At 45.4% G+C, this 25,942-nt stretch overlaps 1 protein-coding gene across 1 annotated transcript in view; it reads left to right on the forward strand.

Moving 5' to 3' along the window:
* Positions 1 to 259: 259 nt before the first annotated feature.
* LOC119393863 (colorectal mutant cancer protein-like) overlaps positions 260 to 25,942 on the forward strand; it is a 29,621-nt gene continuing 3,938 nt past the window's right edge. The window contains 18 exon segments of the mRNA XM_049415979.1: positions 260 to 742; positions 2,085 to 2,329; positions 3,575 to 3,723; positions 3,824 to 4,080; positions 4,939 to 5,048; positions 5,206 to 5,348; positions 5,691 to 5,927; positions 8,494 to 8,688; positions 9,580 to 9,687; positions 9,689 to 9,742; positions 9,857 to 10,079; positions 14,294 to 14,409; positions 14,411 to 14,472; positions 15,148 to 15,280; positions 15,282 to 15,380; positions 17,115 to 17,292; positions 18,529 to 18,694; positions 24,151 to 24,253. Of these exon segments, the coding sequence (XP_049271936.1) occupies positions 624 to 742; positions 2,085 to 2,329; positions 3,575 to 3,723; positions 3,824 to 4,080; positions 4,939 to 5,048; positions 5,206 to 5,348; positions 5,691 to 5,927; positions 8,494 to 8,688; positions 9,580 to 9,687; positions 9,689 to 9,742; positions 9,857 to 10,079; positions 14,294 to 14,409; positions 14,411 to 14,472; positions 15,148 to 15,280; positions 15,282 to 15,380; positions 17,115 to 17,292; positions 18,529 to 18,694; positions 24,151 to 24,253 (2,697 nt within the window). The 5' untranslated portion in view covers positions 260 to 623.

Genomic DNA, 25,942 nt, shown 5'->3' on the forward strand with positions numbered 1-25,942 from the left:
GACCACAAACATGGTTCTGTAATTTGGTTAATTGCAAGACATCCGGTAAATGTCACACATGGCGAGTTCAAGGCGCAACCCAAAAGATCTCGAACATAACATGAAAGGGCTGCTGCAGCGGACTATCACCACGAGCTAATTCCTTGCTTTCTGTTCATTTTGTTAACTACAAGCCAAAGAAACTTCTTTTGGCGCAAGAGTCCAGAGTTCTAGCCATGTTCCAGACCCAGCCGTGCGCGGATGTCCGGTTTAGCCGATTTAGCGCCGCTGTAGCTCCGTCGTCTGGCAACAAGAGAGTTACTGTTTCGGGAGGGGAAATGTGTTTTGATATCAATGTAATTTCGGTCTCGACCTTTGGGCCGAGCTGATTACTGTTACCTTGCACACTTTCGCGCCTAAAGTCCTAACGCTGTCGATCGCTGGAGTATTCAACAGCTAGTGTCGGCCATGCAGCAAGTAGCTTCGTGGGTATACTGCGCGCACCGAGGAATCCGTGCGATATGGCATCGCCGGAGAGGGCCCGTCGGCCTAATGTAAACAACTGACGTCCTGTCCTGTGAACTTCGGGTCGCAGCTGGAACTACAAATCGCGCTTCTGAGGCTGCCCATGGGTCGAAGTGCACATGGCCAGTGACGTGAACAGTGAATCTAGTGGGAGTGATTCCGGCTCAACTCCGGAAGAAGAGCGGATCCGACGACTCTTCCAGACTTGCGATGGCAACGGGGACGGATACATCGACAGGTAGTGAAGCTCTGATCGCTTTTCTAGCTGCAGTTTTGCTGAACCTGTTTATCAGGTATCACAAGTACGCCGAGTTCCGGGTGAAAATTATTGTAATTTATCAAATAAAAGACGTTGCGACTATGTAGATCGAAGGGCGTTAAGTGGTTTCGAACGCCTACCATCGCCGTAGTGTTCCAGAATAGCGAATAAATTGGCAGATATCTTTTTTTTTTTTACCCAAAGTCCAGATGACAGATCCTTCGCATATCTTCTATGCTCCCATGACGCTGTTAGAAAGCTTGTAACGTGTACCAAATTTATGCTGACCAGCCAGCTTGCTTTTTTTCACAGCAATTAGTGGACACTTCAGTTAATGATTTCTTCACCACTATTAAAGTGTGTATTTTACGATCTACCCAGCACAAAAAGAAAGCATGAAATGATGTCTGCACTGAATTGAGGCTATACTGATCACGCCCTGTTGGCGAGTTGCAAGCCGTGCTGGAACACCAAAGACTGGTGTTCCAGTCTTTGGTGTTCTTTTCAGCCGTTGTGCGTCTCTTCAGTTGTTAGTCGGCGTTTGTGGTGTCCTGACTTCTTTCTTGTGTCCGTGCTTGCACGCCCTGTCTTTTTAGAATGGAAAGCAGCCCAGGAAATAATTATAGCATGAGTTGCCCGTGAGAGATGGATGATTAAAAGTGGTGATTTAAGCGCGATTTAGCAATAGTAGCTTGTATACTCTGTCCCCATTTCTCCTTCTGAAACTGCTGAAAGCGTTTAATGCATCGATTGTGCCCAATACCATCACCTGAGGGCCTAACATTGGGCCCCTTCTTATGATGTGACGCATTTCTCAATGTGATGCATTTCTCGATAATAGGTATTCCACTGCTTAGACTTATCAGTGCTTTTATGTTTTGTATTCAGGAATCTCACCTCGTGTTTTCCCCATTCCTTTTCTGCTTCAAGCATTATACTCAAACAAAATTTAGCTTCAATAAATTATTTGTACCTGGAGCCAACTGCTCACTTATTGTGCCTGGTGCAGGCGCTTGCGATCTACTATGGAGATGGCCTGGCACAGAGACCAGACAGTGGAAGTGTACTTAGTTTTGTGAAGTTGATAATTACGGAATCTAATGATTGCGAACTATGGCAGTATGTTCTCTTATAAGTCACTCTTTAAGTATCTGCACGACACAGGCAGGCCACAATTTAATTTTATTCCAACTGTATGCCACTTTTAAACCCTAGTAAACTTAGAAAATCATGCTCACCGTTAGAAGTTTAGCGCTGAGGTGCCAACACAATGATCTTCTTAACACGCTGTCTGTTTTTTTTCCTTGTCGTGACAACTTAGCCAAGACCTGTTGGCTGTGTGCCGTCAGCTGAACCTGGAGAACAGCGTTGCTGAGCTGATGGAAGAGCTCGGAGCTGACGAAGATGGGCGCATCTCGTATGCAGTGTTCCTTCGGAGCCGCATGCAGCTTATGGGCGAGATCAAAGCCCTCACACATCAGGAAGAGGAAAAAGCGCTGGAACATTGTCCCACTACCTCAGCGCAGGCATCGTGTTCCTGGAAGGCAGGAAGTGATGCTAGTCAAGGTACAGTGCAGCAATAAAGCAATGTTCTGTCTACAGAAATATTGTGCACAGATATATTGTGAACATATTGCTATGGACCAGTGCCTGCCATTGAGGAAGAACTCCCATAGCCTTTGTAACATTAGAGAGTTTTAGTGTTGGGTACTCAAGAGGCATGTGTACCCAAGCTCTTGCGCTCCTTTGTACTTTCCGTGTGGGTGGCTGGTGAACAGAAGAGCACAGGGAGAGTACAAAAGAATGCAAGGGCGAGCCTCAACACTAAAGCTCTCTAATGTTTAGGGATACCATGTTTAAAACAATGCACAAGTATGTAGTTCTCACTAAGCAAAGAGGGGAACACAAAGTTAGATGTTGCATGTAGCAGAGCCCTGTGTACTAGCGATTAGGTCTGAACATTTTTTCTTTAAGCTTGTGTCTGAAATTTTAATGCATCAACTCAAGCTCAAAGTGATAAACATATTTACCTTAAACGGACTGACAACAGGCCAGAATGTGTCACAAGACACTGGTGGAAGTGGAAAGACTGTGAATTAGTGATAGAAGTGAGCATTCTTTTTGTATTTTTAAGCTTCGCTTAAAAGTCACGAAAACCGACACATCATGTCGCCTGGTGACAAGCCTTGGTACTGTGCAAATGAATATAGTTCGGATTGCTGTACCTAGTCATACAGTTGTTTAGGCCCACTATAATTCATTATGGGTTGTATAGGCATCCCCGCTTTATTCTGCACTTACTGCGAAGTAAAAGGAGTTGGCGCTGAGAAGCAGTGCTGCCTTTGCAGCAACAAGTGGAACCAAGTCCAGCCGCGGTGCATGTGCACAGTGCGCACACCTGTGCAGCGAACCAAAGCGCACAAACACAAACTGTTATCGCACTCACCTACCACTGTTTGCAGCATGTGTTGTGTGTACAACTTACTCAGCACTGTAGATAGAAAAATTCCACTCCGAAATGTTTCAGTGTTTTCCACATTGCCACTCTATGATCAAATCCTCTGACTGGTAAGCTTTCTGTTGAACTGAAGAAAACAGGTACCATAAAAATTGGTTGTCAGTCCCTTTAAATATTTTTCTTAGGTCTCATTTGAAACGGTGGTATCAAGCCAAGTGGTCTCAGGGGTGGACATCGCCCTTTCATTCTATATTACGATAGTTCGCAGCATATTTCCTTTGATCCTGCCTTAAGTTGCTGTGTATACATGCGGAATTCATATGTTATGTTTTACTGTCCTGTGGTTGCTGCAGGAGCACTGTCCGAACGCCACGAAAGTTGGGAATTCGACTCTGGCACCAGAGACTTGAGCCCCGAGCCTAACACACTACAGAGACTGATCGAAGCTTCTGGGGGACCCATACCCAGCAACACTACCGACCTGCTTGAACTAGCAAACAAGGTGAGTGGGCAAAGCTTTAAATCGCTAACATAACGATAACGAGTCTTTCTAAGGCTTCTTTTCTTTTTTTCTCACGACGTTGCACTACCTTTCCTTCCAGTTACACTTGGCTGCTCTATCGTCGCTAAAAAATGAGGTGTACGACCTCGCCGGTCGGCTGCAACAAGTGTCCCAGGAGAAAGAAGCGCTGGAGAGGAAGCTGAGCAAGCGGCAGCTGCAACGCATGCAGGTTGCTCGGGACCAAGAAGATCGGCTAGAGCAGCAGGCACAACGTTACGAGGAGCGCATCACAGAGCTCCACAGTGTCATTGCCGAACTCTCCAAGAAGCTTGACATCCAGAGGGCTGCAGTGATCAAGTCAGTGTCCGTTTCCTTTTGTGTTGTGTTCATTTCACTCGCGTTTTTTTTTTTTTTCTGTTTGTATGCTCTGAGCAAGTTCCTCTAACACTGAACAAGCTTAAACTACTGTTAAGTATTGTGTGGTCACCACATATTCTAGCAGCGTTTCAGTGACCGCACTCTTGTATCTGTCACAGATAACTGAACAAACCCCTTTAGTATGCTTTTCACTTGGCAGTGGGAACAAAAATAATTAAGAGCCAGGAATATGTGAAAATCATGAAAACACCAGTTGACTCAGGTTTTAGGTTGCACATTATATGGGACGCTAACTGCAGTTATGGTGAGCTTATTTTGTTTGTTTGTATGTGCACATAATGGCGCTGAGCCCTAACTGAGATTCAGCCTAACTCTAGTGTGCCTGTATGTTCATTGTGTAATGTAAAATAAAATTATTACATTAATTAAACTTGGCATACAAATAAAGAAAAATGAATCTCAGATTGAGAATGCAGTTTTAAAAAGATTATCTTGGAAACATTATCAATGCTATTGTGATTTCCAGTCGGACATTCAGGTTTTCCATTTTTTAGTTGCAATAGTAATTACAAAGTGAGAAGCAAAGTGAAAAGGGCAGTTAGGAACGCAATGCTCTTTGGAGCCTGCTGGTGGCTGTGAAGCTCGTCTCTTGGAGGCATGGTAATGGGCAGGTCAATTTGTTCTAACATCTTCAATAATAAACAGATTTAAAAAGTTACTTCTCTTATATGCTCCCTCCACAGCACCTTACAACTTCCAGCAATTAACCAAAATTTATAACGAAGCCTGCAGTATGGCTGTTAAAGTTATGTTACTAATTTATGCATTCCCATCTAGGGAAGAGGATGAGTACAGTCAGCAGTCAGGTGATGAATCAAGAATCAGTGATGTCCTGAGCCACTGCACGAGCAACGAGAACTTAGCTACAGAGTCCATTAGCGACAAAGGTAACCACTGCATTCTGCTTTATGAACTTACACTTTTTCGTGTCTTTTTTGTTGCATGCAGTGATTCTCTCAAAGTGCATGTTGCCTGCACTGATATAGAAGCTAATGCACCCCACCCTCCCTTCCTGGCTTAATTTTTTCTTTGTTTTAATTTCAGACAACGAATCTCCACCAGAGTTTACTGACGTTATTTCTGGAAAGTGCACTACCACAGAAGTTGTCATGCCGGTGCAAGCTCACGAAGGAGAAGATACCAGTAGTGGCCTTGGAGACAATGAAAGCTTTGATGAGAAGCCCCAGGTACGGCAGAAATGCCTGCATGTTTATGTAATTAAGTCCCCCAGTCTGGGGGGCATGCTATAGTGGGGGGCGTAATGCGAAAAGATGTGCACGTTAAAGAACCCCTGGGGGTAAAATGGTAATCCAGTCCTCCGCTGTAGCCTCTATTATAGTATAAGTGGTATTTTGGGATGTTAAACTTCACAAATCGATTGATCGATTGAACAAACTTCTTCACGATGACTGAGCCACAGCACTGTGATTAACTGCATGCAAGTCTCAATATTTGCGTCCTACCTGTGCTAACTAGAAATTTCTGCAATAAGTTGGCTCAGCTGCATGTTCGCTAATGGCCTTGTGCAGGGCTTTCGCAGCAGCAGTAGCAGCCATGGAGTGCGTGGTGGTCATGTGACGAGCGTGGAGCACCGTGCCACATCATGCCAGAGCCTACAGGCATCCCAGATGCAGGAGGAAATGGCGGCTCTGCGTTCGCAGAATGTGAGCCTTCAGGAGCGCCTGGCACGCCAGGAAGCAGACTTGCAGAGGGCAAGGGCCGCTACAGCTGCACTACGCGAGGATAGGGATCGCTTCCAGCGCAAGGCAAGTTTTTTTTTTTTTTTTTTTTTCATTTCCAACAGCTAGCAGCTCCACGTGCCTTTGATTTGTGCCTCAAGGCTTCTTGCTCAGGAGTGAAAAGCTGCATGCGCGTGAATTTCTGTAGTACTTAGGGTCCTCGGTAGTCGTCGAAACATTTATGTCGTTCGCCAGTAATGCTGCAGTATCCTAAAAAGGCTGGACTGCATTTAAAATGAAGCTTTTTCATGAACCTTCCTGTTCTGGTAGGTAGAGTCAAACCTTGGTCTCCCATTACAACTGCTTGACGCAGTAACAATCAGGCCACACTTGCACGAATGCTTCTCGAGTGTTAACTCCAGGTATCTTTTTGAGATGAGAATGTGATGCCATGTCACATAGCATGTGTGTCCTAGAGGAATGCTTCAAATAGATTCCAGTATGTGTGTTTGACCTGCATAATTTTTCTAGTTTGTGGAACTACTGTATATACTCGCGTAATGAACCCACTTTTTTTCAGAAATGTTGATGCAAATTTGGGGGGAGGGTTCATTATGTGGAAAAAGAAATTGCGGTAGGTATAAAAGTTGAAATTTCGCATGACGGTGTTCAGAAACTCGATAATTATACCTCAGTCTTTAAAAAGTAAGTGTTTGCACGCAATTTATGCGAAAAAAAAAAGCTTTATTGATGACACCAACCGACCACTTTTTGGTGCTCCTACTCGCTTCCATCGCCGTCAGTGTCTTCCTCGCTTATGTCGCTTGCTGCTGCCGCCTCGTCATCGCCAGACCACAGCGCATTGTCTTCTGTACTGTACAGGCTATTGGAGATCCCAGTCTTCTTAAAGCTCCGGACGATCATATCGCTCGAATCTGACTCCACGCCTCAAGAATCCGGCGGCACAGCATCTCGATGGACGGCCTCCTTATTTTACCAGCAGGAGTCAGGTCGTGCCTTCCGTCGGCCATCCACTCCGTGTACAGCCGCCACACGTTGTTTTTAAAAGGCTTATTAATGGAAACGTCAAGGGGCTGCAGCACGGACATCAGGCCACCGGGGATCACTGCGATGTACTTGCTCAATTAATGCTATTGAAGGCCTACTAACAGAAACACGTTGCGAATGCACGGTGGTTCTCTCAAAAACTTTTTTTTTCTGAGGACCAAAGTGGGGGGGTGCGTTCATTATGCGAGTGGGTTCATTACACGAGTAAATACGGTATCTAAAATCATAGTGGCTGAAAAATGAAGCTATTACGGAAATCTCCTGAATGTGCTGTTGCATCACAGCAGTCAGCAACATTCTAAGTAGGAAAACACATTAATCTGTAAAATATGTAGTAAGGTATAATAATGCAGGCTTTCGCTTGTGAATAGGCAGTAAATGAAAATTACACCATCTCCCGCTAAAGGGGACCATGAGTAGATGCGAAGCCGGAGCACTTGCACGATCGCGTTCCGTTGGCGTTCGTTGGGCATGCTACCAAGCTCGCGTCATGGAACGCGAAGAGCGACGCTAAGCGCGTCGTATCTTCCATCTAGCCTGGCCGTTGATTCTCACAGGGCGAGCGGGGAACGCAGTCGACAGGCGGGCAAGAGGGGGTAGCGTAGGAGAGGAGAGAGAAGGGGAGGGGACGCGCATGCGCTTGAGCTCATCGCGGCGTTGCGCAGTAGAGAATTTCGGCATGTCTAGCCCGCGTTTCAGAGGAAGAGTGGAAAGGGGAAGTGGAGAGGGGTATGGGAGAGGGGAGGGAAGAGGGAAAGTGGAGAGGGGAAATGGGAGAGGGTAGATGACAGGGGGAATAGTGAGGAGGAGTGGAGAGGTGTGTGGAGAGGGTATGCGCATGCGCAGTAAGGGTGGTCACGCCGCACACCACCACCGGATTGAGCTCCGCCTCAAAGGCCAACTCCGGCGATTTTTCGAGGTTGATGGATCTCAGTGAAATTCACTGGGTACGTTCCTTTGCACATTTCCGTCATTTATGCCAAATTACAGGCTTGAGACATGCGCAGATTGTTTGCAAATGAATTTTAAAGATTGTCTGCAAACGCCCTCCTGGCTTCCCACAATTATTGGCAACATTGCGTCTGTGACGTTAGTATTGGGAAGGCGGCGGAAGTGACGCAGCCGAGGGCACCGCTAACTTCGGCCGCTACAACGAGCGTCTGCTGTGCTGGCCGAGACACTGTTAGTATTAGACGCGGCACTGTCAGTCGCAGACATTACAGTTGATGCGCGGCGTGCTCACCTCTCCACTGCGCACCTGCTCGTCCCGGCTGTCACAGTTTTCATACTCTGCGCCGGCGTGACCGGCATGCCTTGCACGACTTCCAGTTCGTTCGTAACGTCTGCGTCATACGTAGACAGTACACTCTGGGTTTCGGTTTCGGTGTTGCGCTTTTTTGCTTATTTAAAATTATTCTACAATTTGCCGAGTATTTCTGCTATCAGGCCCGTAACAGGAGCGTCTCAGGAACATAAAAGCACCATTACTTTGACATGGCCAAAAAATCGCCGGAGTTGGCCTTTAAGATACTTCGCATCTAAAATAAGTTTTCAAGACTTATCCCGAGTATGCTTACTTCCTCAGGTCCGAGACCTCCAGCAGCGCGTAGCCACGAGTCCCCAGAGTAGCTGTGGTCAGATTCCAGGTGGAAGTGCATCCCCACTGGCTGAGCAGGCGGCGCAGCCTGTGGCCAAGATGGCTGAGCGTGTCCGATTGCGCAAGACGGAACCCCCCGCTTCGCCGAGGCTTATTCTTGGATCAGAGATGGCAAACCTAGGGGTGAGTAGAATCTGCAGTCTTTGGAAGCACGACAATTCAGCATATGAAAGCCACTCATCAGCTGCATGTAACATAGAAGACAGCCACTGACCTATTAATTGTTCAGGTGACTTCAAAGCACCATCATTTTTACGAAGCTCCATTCTAGGCTCCTTACAATGCACCGTCCAATAATCCAGGCTCTGCCTGCACAACCATGTGTTACTAATTGTGCCATCGACATGAGCAGAAAGAACAATGTTTTTGTTTCAGTACATTGCTGGCACCTTCTCAAAACTAAAGGTAGCAAAGCCAAGCCAAACCCGTTGTAGCATACTTCACACGAACTGTCAAACTAGTCAAGCCGAGTTTAAAAGTCTGCAGCTACGGTTTGTCGTGCATGTTTCACTTGCCCAGCATTTTGTTCCTTTACGAGCTAATTAAATAGTGAAATGTAAGAGGTGACCACATATGTTGTGCATAATTATGTGACCTCTCAGGCAGCCAACAGAGCTTTGTGAAGTGACAAATGGAAACGTGGGGAGCGTGTTTCAAATGAGCTCCCCGAGACGGGCATGCAACACCTCTGTGGGAGAAAGTGAAGCCTGAAACCTGATAAGAACAGCATATTGGGTCGTGGTGTATTGGGTCAAGCAAGATGGCCTGTACTAATGGTGACCATTTTCATTGCCAGCATGCGGTGTTCTAGTTTTCACAGTGAGCACTTTTCTTCTCATACAGCTGCGCTGATCAGGGAGGCTGAATGGTCTGTTCACTGCACACAAACAACACAAATGTGAAAAAACTTCAAGATGAGCTTACATGTCAGTGAGCAAACAGCAGAAACCAACCAGGGGTAGAAATAGTAGCCAGTCGTGATGTTTATTTGTTTGTGCGGTGCCCTTTATGCAGATTTCGAGCAGCAAGGTAGCTGAACAGCTTGTGCAACAGCTGCAAGAAGAGGCACACACCCAGGAAGCCATTGCTGCCCAGCGGCTCTGCTCTTCGGGCTCTCCTCTTCCCTGAGGGCCGCGTACGCGAATTCGAAGTGGAGATAGAGCGTCTAAGCAGCAAGGTGTGTGTGTGTGAATGTGTGCTATGGCACTGTGATACGCCCATGTGATACATGTACAAGTTACCAGGGAACTTTGTTCCATCTTGCAACTCATACACTGTGTGCTGTTCCAAGGTGGAGCACCTCCGATGTCAGAACGACCTCCTTCAATTGGCATTGGAGGAGAGCCGAGGCCAGTGCGACCGGCTCAGTGTGCTCCTCGGAAAGCACGAGTCAAACCAGACCGCCTTGCAACTGGCCCTGGCCTGTAGCGATCGAGCTCTAGAGGCATTCGATGCATTGCTGGCCTTGGCCGACACCGGCCGACCACTGGCAAACTACAGGGCAGCGTCTCCTTGTGAGTAGTTTTCTGCATTGCAAGATTGTGACCACCAACGAGAAATGACATGCTGTAGTGGCTTACTAACTATGGTGTCACGCTGCTAGGCACTCATTTGTGAAAACAAATCCTGGCCACAGTGGCTGCATTTCAATGGAACTGAAGTGCAAAAACCAAGCATTGCGTGTGTAGCAGTAAAAATTAACCTAGAGTCTCATTACGGCATTCTTTGTAACCGGATATTGGTTCTGACATGCAAAACTCTAGAATCATAAAAATTCAGTTTTACTCCCAGCCACCTCAACCACATTTCAACGACGGCAAACTGCAAGGGCACTTATGTACTTAAATTTAGATCCCTTTAAAGAACGAAGATTATGCTAGGCGGTCCAGCGACAGAACGAGGGTTCGTGATAGACAACCGGACCTTTGAATCAGTAGAGTATGTATATCTAGGCAGAACATTTAACAGGGGATTCTACTCATGTAAAGGGAATCCACTGAAGAATAAGAATGGGTTGGTGCACATACAGTAGGCACTCTCATGACCAGTAACTTACCACTGTCACTAAAGAGGAAAGTGTACAACTATCGTAGTATTTTGCCAGTTCAAACATATGCAGCAGAACCTGGAGAATAACAAAGAAACTCGAGATGAAGGTAAGGACCACTCAGCGTGCGATGGAACGAAAAATGATAGGTGTAACTCTAAGAGATAGGAAGACAGCTGAGTGGATCAGAGAATAAACAGGGGTACCTGATATGCTAGTAGATATTAACAGGAAAAAAGGGATCTGGTCAGGTTGCATCATGAGGACAGATAAGCGATGGTCAGTTAGAGCATTGGAATGGATACCTAAAGATGGGAAGTGCGGCTGAGGATGGCAAAGGGTTAGGTGGAGCAGTGAAATTGAGAAATTTGCAGGCATAAAACGGAATCGGCTCATGCAGGACAGGGTGGGTTGGAGATCATTGGAAGAAGCCTTCGTCCTGGAGTGGGCATAATTATAGGCTGATAATGATGAACACCAGATGGTCACAATTAAGGGGGGGGGGCATGGTAATGGGAATGGTAAATTTGGTCAAGATGTTCAATTTTGCAATTTATTTTTTTTTTGCAATCCTCACACCATCTTTTACGTAGTAATGAAATATTAGAACAAAATATGCAGTAGAAGTTAAGAAAAAAAGCACTTCTTTTTTTACTAGTGTGCTGTCACCAAAAACTTTGAAAAAAATGGGCTTTAGAAAATGCAAATCATGCAGCTTTTTTTAGGCACAGTGCTGCCATCTTGGCATCATCGTAAAGAGGAGAGATCAGATCTCAATGTAGCCACCATGCTGCATTTCTACAATGAAGAATATAATCGGCTTCCTTTCGAGTTTCATTTTCTTAGCTTTGAGCTCCATTTTCTTTGAGCTCTGTTTTCTCAGCTTTCATTTCTTTGTTCAGTTGCTGTCAGTCATCCCGTGCCACTTCACAACAAATAAAGATATAACCGTTACATTGTTTGCTCTTAGATCCTGAAACATTAGTGAGTGCCGTAAAGCTGTCCATATTTGTTTGCACACCGTGATTTTTGTAATTGGCTTTTTGTAAAAGTTGTTAGAAAGGCAATATGTACAGGACACCTCAAAAATTTTTCTGTGTGCTTATATGGATATTAAAGGGACCGACAACTGATTTTTCTCGACCCATTTTTTTACGGCGCGACAGAAAGCTCACCCTTCGCAGTGTTTGTAGCTGCAGTAGTTAATCCCAAAAGCACGTAGTTATTTTACGAGCAGTATTTTTCGATCTGAAAGGCTCTAAATACGGACGCACCTTTCCTCCAGCAACGCTGAGAATTGATAGCGATGCCGCCAGCCCTTCTCGCAATTTGTGAAAGCTATCGTTGTTTTGCTTTCGCAGGAGTTCCCTTAACTATTGTTTTGCTTTCGCAGGAGTTCCCTTAACTATCCTTAACCACCTTTATTTATACCTTTTCAACTATTTTTGAAAATAACAAGCTGTTACAATGAGATGATGTGGCATTATACACCTTCCCTGTATCTGTACCGCGTTGTGTGCGCATGCGTCCAAGGTTGCCTGCGCCTGTGTCATGAATGGCTTGTCCCGGCGTCGTTACTCTCTCGATACACGAGCCAAGCCAAGTAATCGAAAACGTAACTGTGCATATGCACGGCCGCACCGAGTAGCAGCGCGCGTCATTTCTGAGACGAAGTGTAGGTAGCAAAACTATGTCGCTCCAAAATCTTAGCGACCTGGAAACTGCATGCACGGTTGCATGAGCACGCTGAAAAGTTGCCCAAGACGTGCTGAAGAGCATGGGATCATTACGTCACGCGAAGGCAGCGCCACTTTAATGCATACTACTAACGCTGGCCTATATGTACATTATTATGGAGTAATACTTTTTAATATGAAACGAACAATATTTCAATACTAACAAACAAATCATTGACCGCGTACAGCTATCAACGGTCACGTGGCAGGGTTCATCGGATCGTTCATGTTTTTGCCGCCAGAGGCACCACAGGTCATTTTTCACGACTTTCATATAATAAATAAAAATATAAATCCATATCTCACGAAAAAAACAGGGTTGGTTTGAGTCAATGCGACGAACAATCTTTTCATCAGTGGAGTCATCTCATTTCATGTTCTGGGCAGTTGTCGGTCCCTTTAAGAAGATAAACTAATAGCTTTACGGCATAGAATGAGCCCTTTTGAGTGTCGTTATGCAAAAATCTTGACGAACTTATGTCTAACTCATTAATTTTGGGATGAGAATGAGAGTCTATCAAGTGTTGTAACTCAGAAGCTACAACAGTTAGCTCAAACTCGACTTCAGTTATGATATCAGCATAACATACAACATCTGCATGCCAAATTTCGTCACTTTATCTCCATAAATAAACAAAAATGGTTTTCATTGCCACGTCCTTCCCATTATGACATTTGTCACTGTTCCTGTTTTGTTGTTTAATGTTTGACCCAATCATTCGGGGCATCAACTAGAAAAGCCACATCTATTAAATGTCTCATAAAGCCCACACCTACAGGATAAAGACATGCTTCTCAATTTACCTGCTTTTTGCCTACTTCATCCGGGATTACAGGCTGGCCTCTTTCTGTTGTGTTGACACCTATATTCGGATACAACTTGAGAAGTCCGGAGAGGCACCGCTCAGACAACTGAAGCGTGTCAGCCAATCGCCTCCGCGACTAAAGAAATAGTCCCGCTTATACACTGGGTGATGTTCTCCGAAGGCGCTGTCACTGGCTGTCCGGCTCATGACGTCACTCTGGAGTGCGTGCCCACTGTAGTAGGCCTGTGTGCATCTGGCTTTGAGGAGGAAATGCCATGGACTTCTAAAGTTGTATCCGACTATAATAATTCACACATCAGAGTTCTGTGTCTGTCCAATTGTGATGCACGTGTTTTTTCCAGGAGACTGGATCAGAAAATTACGATAATGAAATTATGTTCATGGCATTGGAAATAGCCTGCCATCAGAGCTGTTATCGTAAAAATGGTAACAAAACCCGTTTTTATATAGGCAGTGATGATGTGGAACATTTACTGTTAAAGCCAACACAAAAGATGTTATATTTCTGAAGTTAGTGGCAAAATAGACTTCTGCTGACTTGCTAGTGTCACTGGACAAACTAGTAAAGTGTACGGCGATTCGTGGTGTCGGCCACCATTCTACCATTTCAAAAGATAAGAAATCGTGAATGTAAAACATAGTAGACAGCAAATAGGACACTGGCAGAATTAAATATATATGCCGAAATAAACTCAGTATATTTTGGGGAAAGCGTAGTATGTATACATACCAGCTGACTCAAATGAATGTCTGCAGAACGATGCTTTATCAGTTAGGGAAAGTTAATTAAAAAAGCAGTAAGCAACAGTGCAACCAGGTCATGTGGCATTTGGTAAAGCCAATTGTTTTGAGGCAATTCAACAGAGATGGCTCACTGATGCACGTAAGTATTCGTGCACTTTCTGACATGGAAAACCTCAGTTATTTTTCATGCTAGTACTTTATTTCTTTGGAGAAATGGAAGTGAAGTGCCACAAAAAACAGGCTGATGATGACAAATATTACAGTCATTAGCTTGGTACGAACGGTGATAACGTGATCGCAGATGCTCTATTAGGCAGCTTCGAATACCATTGACCCATTGGACCTATGTAAATAAAGTTTTGAACTTTCTTCAGTGGAGGAAGAAGAGATGATGTGTCGTGCCCAAGAAGAGCGGCGGCTAGCCGAGGGTTTGGCCCGGCAAGTCCTTCACCGGCTCGACCGCCATTGCGGGGGTGCCTTGGCAGTGACCTCACCAGGGATGTGTGGCAGCCAGCCCCTGGGAGGACCTTTCTTCACACAGCCACACAACCAGGTCTCTCTCTCTTTCTCTTGTGCTTTCATCACAACAGTAGCCCTCTTGTAACACTTCACCTACCGAGCACACTACATTAAAAATGGAATATTGATTCAGCTCTGGTGGCTGCATGTCAATAGAGGACAGAGCATAAAAGAAAGTTAGCATAGTGAGAATCTTGTGCAAGAACTTCTGTTGGTCTAAATATGTCCATAATACCCTTCAACCTGGAACCACTGTTTCAACGAAGAGACTTGTCTCAGTCACAGAAGCCACATATGAGTGTTAAAGGAATGCAACAACATCTCTAATGAGATTTTGGTGTTGTGGAAAAAAACACAGTTGAAACTCGGTTCAGAACCCTAGGGTACATTGTAGGCACAGTACCCTTGGTGTAATGTACATAAAGAACATCGTTTTCAAAGAGAGTTGTTGAAATCACACAACAATTGTTTGTTTTTGTGTTGAATGTGTCAGAGCATTTGAGGAACCTAAAGGTCCCTGGCTGTTCCTGTGCTAATGTGCCAAATGATAAAAGGGAAGACTTGGAGGACCTAGGTATTCAAATAAAACAAGTGTTGCATAACCACGATGAAGGTTTGCACTAGCATAAACATCACCTCTCTTTAGCACCTTGGCCAACTTCGGTGGCATGTGTGTTGATTATTGATGTTTCCCCTTTTTCCCCCTCAGCACAACCAGTTCAACTTCCAGCAGTTGTGATGGCGGCGAGCTGACCAAGATCGAGGAGCAGCGCCTGCGTGAGCATCTGGTGCAGCTGCGCGAAGAGCGTGCAGCGTTGAGAGCCACGCTGCTGGAGCTGGAAGAGCGTGCACATTGAACCGCGCGGTGCCACGACTCTCTTGGATGCCCACAAACTTGACCTTGAGAATGCCGTGCTCATGCAAGAACTTATGGCCATCAAGGTTAGTCTTCTAGAAACCCAGGTCTATGGGTGCAGTGTGTTTTCGTGCAACAATGAAAAGAAGGAATGAGGTTCAATCAGTCTGTGTCCTACTACATACATCAAGGGTCTCAAACTGACCTCAGCTAGCAGGCCGTGCAGTCATGAAATTTAGTCTCCCACAAGGGCCGGGGCACTGAAGAATTTTGAAGCGAAGGGGGGGGGGGACAGTTTGAACAAAATGTCAGCTGACACTGCCATTTGAAAGGAGGCCTTTCCCTTATCTCATATATGTGCCATTTGTGAAGGAGATTAGGTGTCTGAATTCGAGAAACATATCGATACTGACCTCCAGAATGACAGAAATCTGGATGCAAATTTTGAAATTTAGAGCTTATGTTCCATAATTATATTTCAACACATGGTGACCGCATCGGGTGCCTCACTAAAAAAATGCTCAAGACCAGTCACGTTTGTGTGGCTCATGAACATACTTATTAAGAAAATAAAAAAAAGAACGATGGGACGGAAACAGTCGTGTGGGCCGGGCTGCTAACAAAAGGTCTGCAGGCCACGTGTTTGAGACCCCTAATGTAGATGAAAGTATATTGTAGCAGGCACATCAAACACTGGGAGAAAAGCCTACTTTTCCACATTCGCAGTTTTTCCTTAACCCCAATCGAGGCTTCGTCCTCTTCTCCTTTCTCTCTCAGCCTACTTCTATGCAGTGTCTAACACACTACCTTGTCTGTTGCAATATTCAGCACCAAAAAGAGGCAAGGTTGCTTACAAAGAAGTGTGAACATATGGCAGCATTGTAGCTCATGATAAGATGGTTGATGCATTTGAGTGATCACAACATTATCACCCCGGTTTCATGTTGCGTTATTCATAAGTGCTTCCTAACAAAGTTTCCGAAGCCACCAGTGTTTTGGAAACATTTGGAAGTTTTCTTTTACTACAGGAACATTAGAAATCTCACTAACTGAAATCCTCTATTTTTAAGAAAATTTCAGCTGAATTTACTCTTTCACTTATGGTAGGGTTAATCAGGCCAGAGGCATTTGCATTTGGACAAACATACACCCAGAATATATGGGCTAGTTGCCACAGCCATGCAAGCAAGGAACTCACACTTCATTGTAGTGGTGCCCAAGAAGAATACAAAGCTGCCTGATTATTGTCTGTGAACTTGTTTTGACCATTTGTACCTCATGAGTGAGCTCCCATCATCTGTTTGTGGTTGGTCTTTTATATATTCAGTTTGTGCTCACAGGAGGCAGAAAGTTTCAGTTATACAAAAGCCTTCTTGCAATTAAAATGACTTCGAAATCTGATAAGATAGTGAACAAAACAAAATTCTGAGATTTGTCTTAATTAATGACACTTTTTGATTACTGCATTTTGTAAGTGTCTCGAGTTAACCGTAGTTGTGTGTGTCATTTGTGTGGAGAACGAATGGGGGTAACTGACATTCTGGCTGACACTAAAAGAAAAAGTGGATCTGGCCAGGTCTTGTAGTGCGAAGGAAAGACAACTGATGGTAAGCTAAAATGATGAAATGGATATCAAGATCTGCGGATGGCAGAGAGCTTGATGATGCGATGAAATTAAGAAATTTACAGGCATAAAATAAAATTAGCATGCGCAGGACAGGGCAAATTTGAGAAATTGGGAGAGGCACCTGACCTGCCATGCACGTAATATAGGATGGTGATAATGGTGAACCAATGTTGAGTCTGACATCTGTTTGCAGGAGGAAAAGGCCGAGCTGAAGGCCCAGAATTATCTGCTGGAGAAGGAGAAGGCCGCGCTGGAACTCCGAGCTGGCAGTTGGGAGGCCAGAGAGCAAGCCTACCTGATATCCATCGAGCACCTTAGGACACAGTTGGTGGACGCAAGGCCATCTCAGCAGCCTCCAATGAGACTGGCAAGTGATTCTCACAAACATTTGAATTTTGGAGCTTTACATGGCAAATTCGCAACACGATTATTAGTCGTGCCGTGGGAGGAGGTTGCAGGGTTGGTTTTGACCACTTTGGATGCCAACATACACCTAAATTTAAGCATGTGAGCATTTTTGCCTTTCGACTCCACCAAAATGTGGCCACCAAGTCCAGGAATTGAACCCACAATCTTGTGCTCAGAAGCTCAGAAGCACAAACCACCTGGGGTGTTGCCAAATAGTTTCTCATAGAACCTGTAACCAACACTTCTTAACGTGAACACCTTCTCAGGGTTGTGTACGTGGAGGTGAATTGAAAGGTTCTTTCACTTTCTTGATTTTAACGAGAATATCATTCTGGAAGAGTATGTTCTCTCTCTAAATTAAAATAGTATTTTTATTTTAGTGTCAAACTTCGATGAGGTTCACAAGGAAGGAATAGGCTTGTATGGGACACACGAACAGGTGATTGCTAGATTAATGCCATGAATTATGTGGCAGTCGTGTGATAACAATTGGCAGTGGTTTTCCAGATTATCTCTGCAATAATCCACAGGTTGTAGATAGATAAGTGGGAGGGAAAGCTGTCAACTGCACCTGCTTCACATGTATGGCATGTAAGGACGCATAGACTACTTTACACATTTTGAAAGTAAAATGGTTACCCCAGACCAAATAAATAACTGCCGCTCGAGGAAAAGCCTTTTAACTATGGACTATTAATTTTTCTTTAGGTCCTCTGATGTTCTTCAAATGCATGTATATTGTCAGTCCCACTAGCTGAGATGTGTATGGTATGTGTGTGCAAGCTACTCTCTACACGTACATCTAACCACACTGTAAGAAGGGTTCGATAACGATGTGCTAGTTAGTGCCCTGTTATAACAGCTGGGGCTATGACAAACAGGTTTGCGCAATTGTATTGCTGTGCAGAGAATATAAAGATTGTGGAATGGGAGTTTAACGTTCTTGCAATATTCGATGCCTTAATTAAAGAATAGTGTATTTGTAGCTTCAGCGTTCCCACTCTGATTGCAGATCTGTAGATTCCGAGAACTTGTATACAGTTCGTTTCAATACTACTTTGACTTGGGCGAGTTGGCTCTGTGTCTTTGTATCTGCATCTCCTGCCTTCGTCTAAGTCGCGCTGCATTTTTATGAGTTGCATGCAGTGCGACGTGTTGATGTGCCTTGATTGCTGATCTTTGCACTCCTTTGCAGGAAGGCACCAACCCGGAGATTCAGGAACTGGCTGAGTCCCAGAAGCGGGAGAAGAGCCTCAAGGCACGCATCGATGAGCTTGTTGCCACCCTGGAGAAGATCACTAAGAATGCAGAGCTTCGCTCTCGGCAGTCTGCAGAGTTCGTTGACGATCTCAAGAGGGCTAACAGGCAAGGCCTTTGTCTCTTGTGTATTTGTTTAAGACCATCCTCTCCTGTTGACAGGCCACTCTTAAACGAGTACTGACACAAAATTTCGAAGGTGAGATAACCTGTGGGATAGATATGTGTGGACACACACACATCATCTACGAAATATCAACGGATAATATAGCCTAGAACATATTTAAAATCACGTTTAAAGTGCGCGTCGTGCCACTGTATGCGAAACGCGCCTTTGGTGTTCTTGTAAACAACCTACCTCCACCTGCGTCACGAGTTTGTGTTGGCTGCCACGATTGTTGCGGGCGCTCTCCCACTCTCTTCTAGCAGACCTTTTCAACGGAAAGAAAGGGAGACTTGCACGAGAGTACAAAGGCTCATGTCCTCGCCTCGGCAGTGCATCTTGGGGGGTCACGCATATTTACGCCTCAGAGGGCATTGTAGCAGCACCCAGGGAGCCTTCGTTGAAAAGAGTTGCCGATGCGGTGCTCATGTGCATGCGGTTTTGTGTGCTCACGTAGCCAGATTTGTTTACATAAACACTGCTCTGGGTCCCGCCTCCCTCGGTGCTCTCTGAAACCGAAACTGCGACTGGGCGCTATAAAACCGTCTCCAAATAATTAGCGGTCGCGCACTCAAGCAAACGAGCTTCCCAGCCGTGATAAGTGGGTCATTAACTACTTATTGCAACAGAAAAAAGAAGATGCAAAATTTTGGTGTCAGTGCTCCTTTAAACCTTCTAGTGCAATTTGAATACAGTCGACGACTGATAATTCGGACTCTACGGGGAACGTAAATAAGTCCGAATTATCGAATGTCCGAAAAAACGAATGCGTCAGAAAAAAAAATACTTTTATTGACACTTCAGGGTCCCGGTGGCCAAAAAAAGTTGTATTAGTAGAGCTGTGCGAATAGCAAAATTTTGGCTGCGAAGCGAATTCGAATATATTGAAGTATCAGTGCAAATCGAATCAAATATTTTTCGAATATTTCTCTAACATTTTTCTAATACTTCAAAGTGAAATTGCAGAAAAAAAAGTTGGAGAGGATTGCTAAGCATATTCTTATGAGATAGCAACATGAAAATGTTTCTTTTCGCTAGGTTGATGAAGCGCTGGCGGGGTGGTGTTTCATAGTTGTCTTATCAAGAATGAGGCAATGTAGAGGCCGAATTGTATTTATATATATGATTTGGTGCAACCAAAGTGTTGCCGACAACATTTTACACGTGATAGGCAAAGATGCCATTTCCTCAGCCTCTTTCAACTTCTGTGGAAGCTCAACTGATGTGGCGGATAAGAGTGTGCTCCCTTGAAGTTTGGAGTTCCAAATCTGCCTCATAGACGTCGATATACAATAGAACCTCGTTGATACGTTTCCGAAAAAACGCGGAAAATAAACGTATGATCCGGGAAAACGTACGATCCGAATCCAGTAAAAATTGAGGCTGACAAGGCCATATTGAGGTGAAAGGGAGGGGGAGGAGGAATAAATATTTATTGCACGAAACGGTGTCGCGGTGCTAGTCCCGCGTCTGCCCTAGGTGGGAGGTCTCCTCATTCCAGGAACCCTCTGGCCTTCGCTGCCTCTTTGGCCCTGGCGACGAGACGTCGTTGTTGGTCCAGGTCCTCTGAGGCGAGCTTGGCCTCCCATGTTTCGAGAAGGTCCTCGTTTTCTTGAGCGGCGTTACTGGCATTTGGCGAAGGCGTTGTGTCTGTCCGTATGCTGCACGGGCACGCGAGGATCATGCGGGCCAAGGTGTCAGGTATGCCGCAAATTGGGCAGAGGTAGTCATGCAACGTTGGGTACACCCTGTGCATCAGTATACCGTGGGTGTAAGTGTTGCTCTGCAGTCTTCTGAGTATGGTGCTGTCCTCTTTGTTGAGCTTTGAATGTGGTGGGGGGTACTCTCTGCGTTCTAGCCTTTGATGTTACAGTATTGCAGAGTATGTGATGGGTATGGGCTCAGCCTCCGCGGACGCAGTCCCAGCGTCTGGAGAGTGGGAGGGGATAGCCCGGAAGACGTGATCGCGGGCTGCGGCGTGTGCTGCCTCGTTCCCCTCCAGCCCCTCGTGCCCAGGAACCCATGTCACACAGGTGTACAGCATCGGAGTGCTTCGGCGCTTCAATATCTTCAGTGCTTGTACAGACACACGGCCTTTGGTGTAGTTTCGTATGGCTGCTTGCGAATCTGTGAAGACGACAGCTGCATCCAAGCACGTGGTGGTTGCTAATGCGATTGCCGTCTCTTCTGCAGTTTCTGGGTTTTGGGCGTGAATTGTGGCAGATGCGAGCTCTACGCCCCGAGAATCTACGACGCTTAAAGCAAAGGCGTTTCTGTTGCGATATTTGGCTGCGTCTGTATATCTGGCATCCGGATCATGGCTGTGATTTCGCCGTAGAACATTCACTCGGGCCTGTCTTCTTTGCTTGTGATGCGTAGGGTGCATGTTGCGCGGGATTCGTGCAATGTAGAGAGATTCGCGCATGTTTGGCGGAATTTTCTTTTCCGTCCGTGGCTGTGTCGGCTACAAAAGTTTTGCCGTAGTTCAGCCGTTGAAGCACTGACCTTCCAGTAATCGATAGCTTTAGCCGTTCTAGTTGACTAGCCTTGTGCGCTTCGGCTAGTTCCTGCCAGGTGTTGTGTACGCCCGTCTTGAGAAGTTTCGCAGTGGAAGCCGTGAATGGGAGCCCCAAGGTGGAGAAGCTCAACATCCTAATACGTAAGGTGCAAGGGCAAAAAACATTTATTTCTCAAAAAACATGGAGGGACTCTTAGATTTTCGAACTCCTGACATCTCGCTGGCAGTTCCGGTCCTGACCGAAAATAACGTCGTGGTCACGTGTATTGAAATCCCGAGACAACCCGAATATTGCAAAATCGAACTCTGTGACAACCAGCGTAAACGTAAAGAAAAGGAAACGCTACCGCCGTGTCAGCAGACGAAACTGCGCCGCATGAGCGTCGGTTCTTTCTTCATTGCCGCTTGGAAATATGGGGCTAGGTTTGCCGAAGAGCAGAAGTGATATTCTCGAGCATACGCATTTGGGATACGATAACGTACGTTCGTAAGATCACGCGTGGCTTGCCCCGTCCGTGAAGAAAAATCCGCCCCGCTAAAGGCTTAACAAGCTCAACTCTTCGCAGTGCACGTAACAATCGTAGCACAACAACAAATGCGAAATCTCGCGAAAGTGATAAGCGTCCCCGAAAGCGACAGCTGTTCGCGGCAATCGCATACTACGTCGTATACTCGTGCTGATCAGTTTGCGTTCTGTCTTAACATTAGACATGTGCTATGTTCGCCGCAACTCGTAATCGCACCATCTCGCACGGCAGAACGGGCTTTGAAAGATAACGCCCGGCGTAATGGTAACCGAAGGTGAAGTCCCCAAGCACCCGCACTTTGATCTGTCGAGTCCTCAAAAAGATGGTGGCGAGCGCGCATCGTCTCGTTTTCGCGTCTGATAACCAAAAACTTTCCAGATATCTTCCCGAACAAATCTTTTCTGGCAGCTTCTGACGACCCGCTGGTAGGCAGAATTGCGTAGCCAGAGAAATACGCCGACTGGCGCAGCAACCCAAAAACGAATGCGCTCCGGGAGAAAAGTGTGGGGGAAATTATCGGCCATATTCACTGGGCACAATGGCGGCGTTGCTATGGTTACGGCTTTAGTTACGGGTCGCGGCATATTGTGCAGCGGTGGTAAGGTGGCTAGCCTAGCGGTGGCGATGCGGCGGCGGCATGTGCGTTTCCGCGGCAAGCCGTTTGAGGATTTTGACGGCCAGCGTCGCCGCCTGCCTTCGGGTCGGTGTGTGGTTGACAGAGAGTGGCGATCGAGCAATTCGGAGAAGACACGGAGGGGACGATCGAGCAATTCGGAAGAGACGCGGAGGGGACAATAGTGCAAAGCAGAGAAAGCGCGGAGAGGGGGAAAGGCACTGCAGAGAAGCTGCCGTCGCCGCGCGGCGGCTGTCTGCCACATTCTCGCTTCACAAGTACACGAGAGGGCCCTTTCTGCACACCTGAATCAGTGTTTCTGAGTACAAAATGTATTATACGACTACAGTTTTCCGTGGTGCCGAATGTTGCTGCCGAATAATCGTATTTTCCGGGAACGTATTAACCGGAACGTATTACACACAGCTGTATTGGGGTTATTTTTAATTTTCGCAATTTTGAGCGTAGGGGCCGGAAAATCGTACTAAGCGGGAACGTATCAACGAGGTTTTTATGCTCTAAAAACTTTCGGCGTCCGATTTTTCGGACTTCCTGCCCAAATTTTAAGTCCAAAACAGCACTAATTGAGCCCCCACCTCTGCCACATCGTTCATCTCCATGTTGGAACCAGCGTTTTCTTGAGTTAATACATTTGCGACCATAGCGGAGCTTGAAAGGCAGCTTTGCCGCAATACGGGGTGTGATGAGATGAAGCCTATTGAAAATCTGGGGACCACTTCCAACTGGACATTGTGTCTTGGCCAAGTTCAACTGTCACGGCGCTTGAAAGGCAGCTGTGCCACAATACGATAGTGTAATGAGGTGAAGCATAATGAAAATCTGGAGGGGTCGCTTTCAATCTGAGGTTGACTGTATTTGTCTTTGGGAAGTTCGAATTGTTCGAATAGTAAAATTCCAGTGCGAATCGAATCGAATAGCAAACACTATTCGAAAAGTATTCGAAATTTCAAATATTCGCTCACCCCTAAATATTAGAGCTCCACCCAGCGTGGCACTCTATCAGTATAGGCTGGAACTGCTGACGTAACATTCTTCTCTCTGGATACCTTCATGACAGGCGAAACCCAGCCGAACATTGTTGTAATACATTCAGCCTTCTGAATATGAAGCCGTAGATAGAGAGGTGTTCAGCAAGTTACACGTTCTTCTCGCAGCACTGTGTCTGATACCTGGCTTTTTTTCTTTTTTTGTCGTACAATACCTGTCCAGCTATAACAGCTTGCTTAAGCCGTTATCTTTATCACCTGCCTCTGACACTACATTTTATTCAAGCACATAAAAATTTTACCTAGCTTTTAAGACGTTCTGCTCAAATATATTTAATTTTGCTTGTACTGCGAAACAAATATCACTGGTGTTTGGAGAAAATTCTGCAGTAGACTGACAACAACATACTACAGTGTACTTGTTAATAGACACATTGGGGTAAGTGTATTTAACTTGTCTAAAAGTCTTTTTAGACCACTGTCATGCTGCCATAAACCTTGTTTTCCAGTGCTTTAGTACATTACTTATTCCTTTATTTTATTTGCTTTAGAGTGAAAGTACCACTGCATAGTAAGTTGCTAGTTTACATGTTCAAGTATTTCATTACTTTAAAAGGACTGAGCACTGGGCGAGTTGGTACTCCATTACTACGAAAAACTGCGCAAACTAAACAGGGACAGGGAAGACACATGCACAAACACAGTGCATGCATTTCATTACGTCGTTCAACTGCAGTGCCCTGGTGTCGGCATTTGAAAAAGTCAAGAAGAAGAATATGGCCAAGCTCAGGAAAGTGGAACTGCAGATGGCTGCCATGTCAGAACGACATAACTCACAGGTGTGTGTTTTTTATTAGTGCATTCTGGTTATTTGCAGTGTGCGCTCTTGCTCACTAGACCCAACACTTGAAACAAGAAATGTACCTACACCCTGTGAGATTTCGAAAAACTCTCATGTTGTTCAGCACTTTATTTCATCGTATTTTCACTCAGACTTGTGATTGTTGCCTGATGTTCACCTAAAGATTTGAGGGTTCATTCTGTTGCATGCCTCAACAGCACTCGGCCATCACAGCCATTCTTTGCAGAATGAATGGGCAGTTGTGTTAGACCTATTTGCAACATACTCTTCGGTGTCATTACCTGGCATTTGTGTGTCCGTTCTACCTGTGTGATAGCCGTGTTGTGATACCATGTCGAATTCTCGCGATGTAGTTGCACCTTGTTAATGGTATCAGCCTTATACTTTGCATACATTTAAAAATTAATATTTGGCGTGCCTGTTGCCTCACTACAGTCACTGATAACATATAGATACTACACTCAAACCTCGATATAACAAATTATCGGTTATAACGAAGTAAATGAAGAATAGTCTTGTCATAAATGTAGTGTTATGAATAAACGCTTATAACGAATTTTCGCATATAACGAAGTTATTTTCGTGGCATATGTGGCTGTTATAGTGAGGTTTGAGTGTACAGTGTTAGTGTCTGGTCATATTTAATACGTAATTGCTACCGAGATACTCTCCACTAACTTCGCTGATGACATTGCATTGATGAGTAACGCGGGAGACGAATTACAGCTCATGATTACTGAACTGGATACGGAAAGTAGAAGAGTAGGTCTGAAAATTAATATGCATACAACTAAAATAATGTGGAACAATCTTGGCAGAGAACAGCGCTTTGCGATAGGTGGCGAGACACTGGAAGTTGTAAAGGAGTACGTCTACTTAGGACAGGTAGTAACCGCGGAGCCGAACCACGAGAGTGAAATAACTAGAAGAATAAGGATGGGTTGGGGCTCATTCGGCAAGCAGTATCAAATCATGAATGGTAATCTACCACTATCCCTCAAGAGGAAGGTATATAACAGCTGCATCTTACCGGTACTTATCTACGGAGCAGAAACCTGGAGACTTACAAAGAGGGTTCAACTTAAACTGAGAACGACGCAGCGAGCGATGGAAAGGAAAATGATAGGTGTAACCTTAAGAGACAGGAAGAGAGCAGAGTGGGTCAGGGAACAAACGGGGGTTAAGGACATCATAGTTGAAATCAAGAAGAAGAAATGGATATGGGCCGGGCACGTAGCACGTCGGCAGGATAACTGGTGGTCATTAAGGGTAACTGACTGGATTCCAAGAGATGGCAAACGCGTGAGGGGGAGACAGAAAATTAGGTGGGTAGATGAGATTAAGAAGTTTGCAGGTATAACGTGGCAGCAGAAAGCACAGGACCGGGTTGATTGGCGGAACATGGGAGAGGCCTTTGCCCTGCAGTGGGCGTAGACAGGCTGATGATGATGATGGTGATGCTACCGAGACAGCAACAACAAAGAGCGTGCGACTTCCTTGCACTGCTCTTGAACTTTCCATTACTTCCTTTCAAAAATATGATTGAGAAATCATCGACATACCGTTGGCGAATGTTGATACATGAAAGAAGGGAAATTGACAACTGTCCGATTGTAGCACAAAGCCCTAAGGAAATCCATACGTATTGCTCAGAAAGAAAGATTCC

Source organism: Rhipicephalus sanguineus, chromosome 5 (genome assembly GCF_013339695.2).
Source record: "Rhipicephalus sanguineus isolate Rsan-2018 chromosome 5, BIME_Rsan_1.4, whole genome shotgun sequence".
Classification (NCBI taxonomy): domain Eukaryota; kingdom Metazoa; phylum Arthropoda; class Arachnida; order Ixodida; family Ixodidae; genus Rhipicephalus; species Rhipicephalus sanguineus.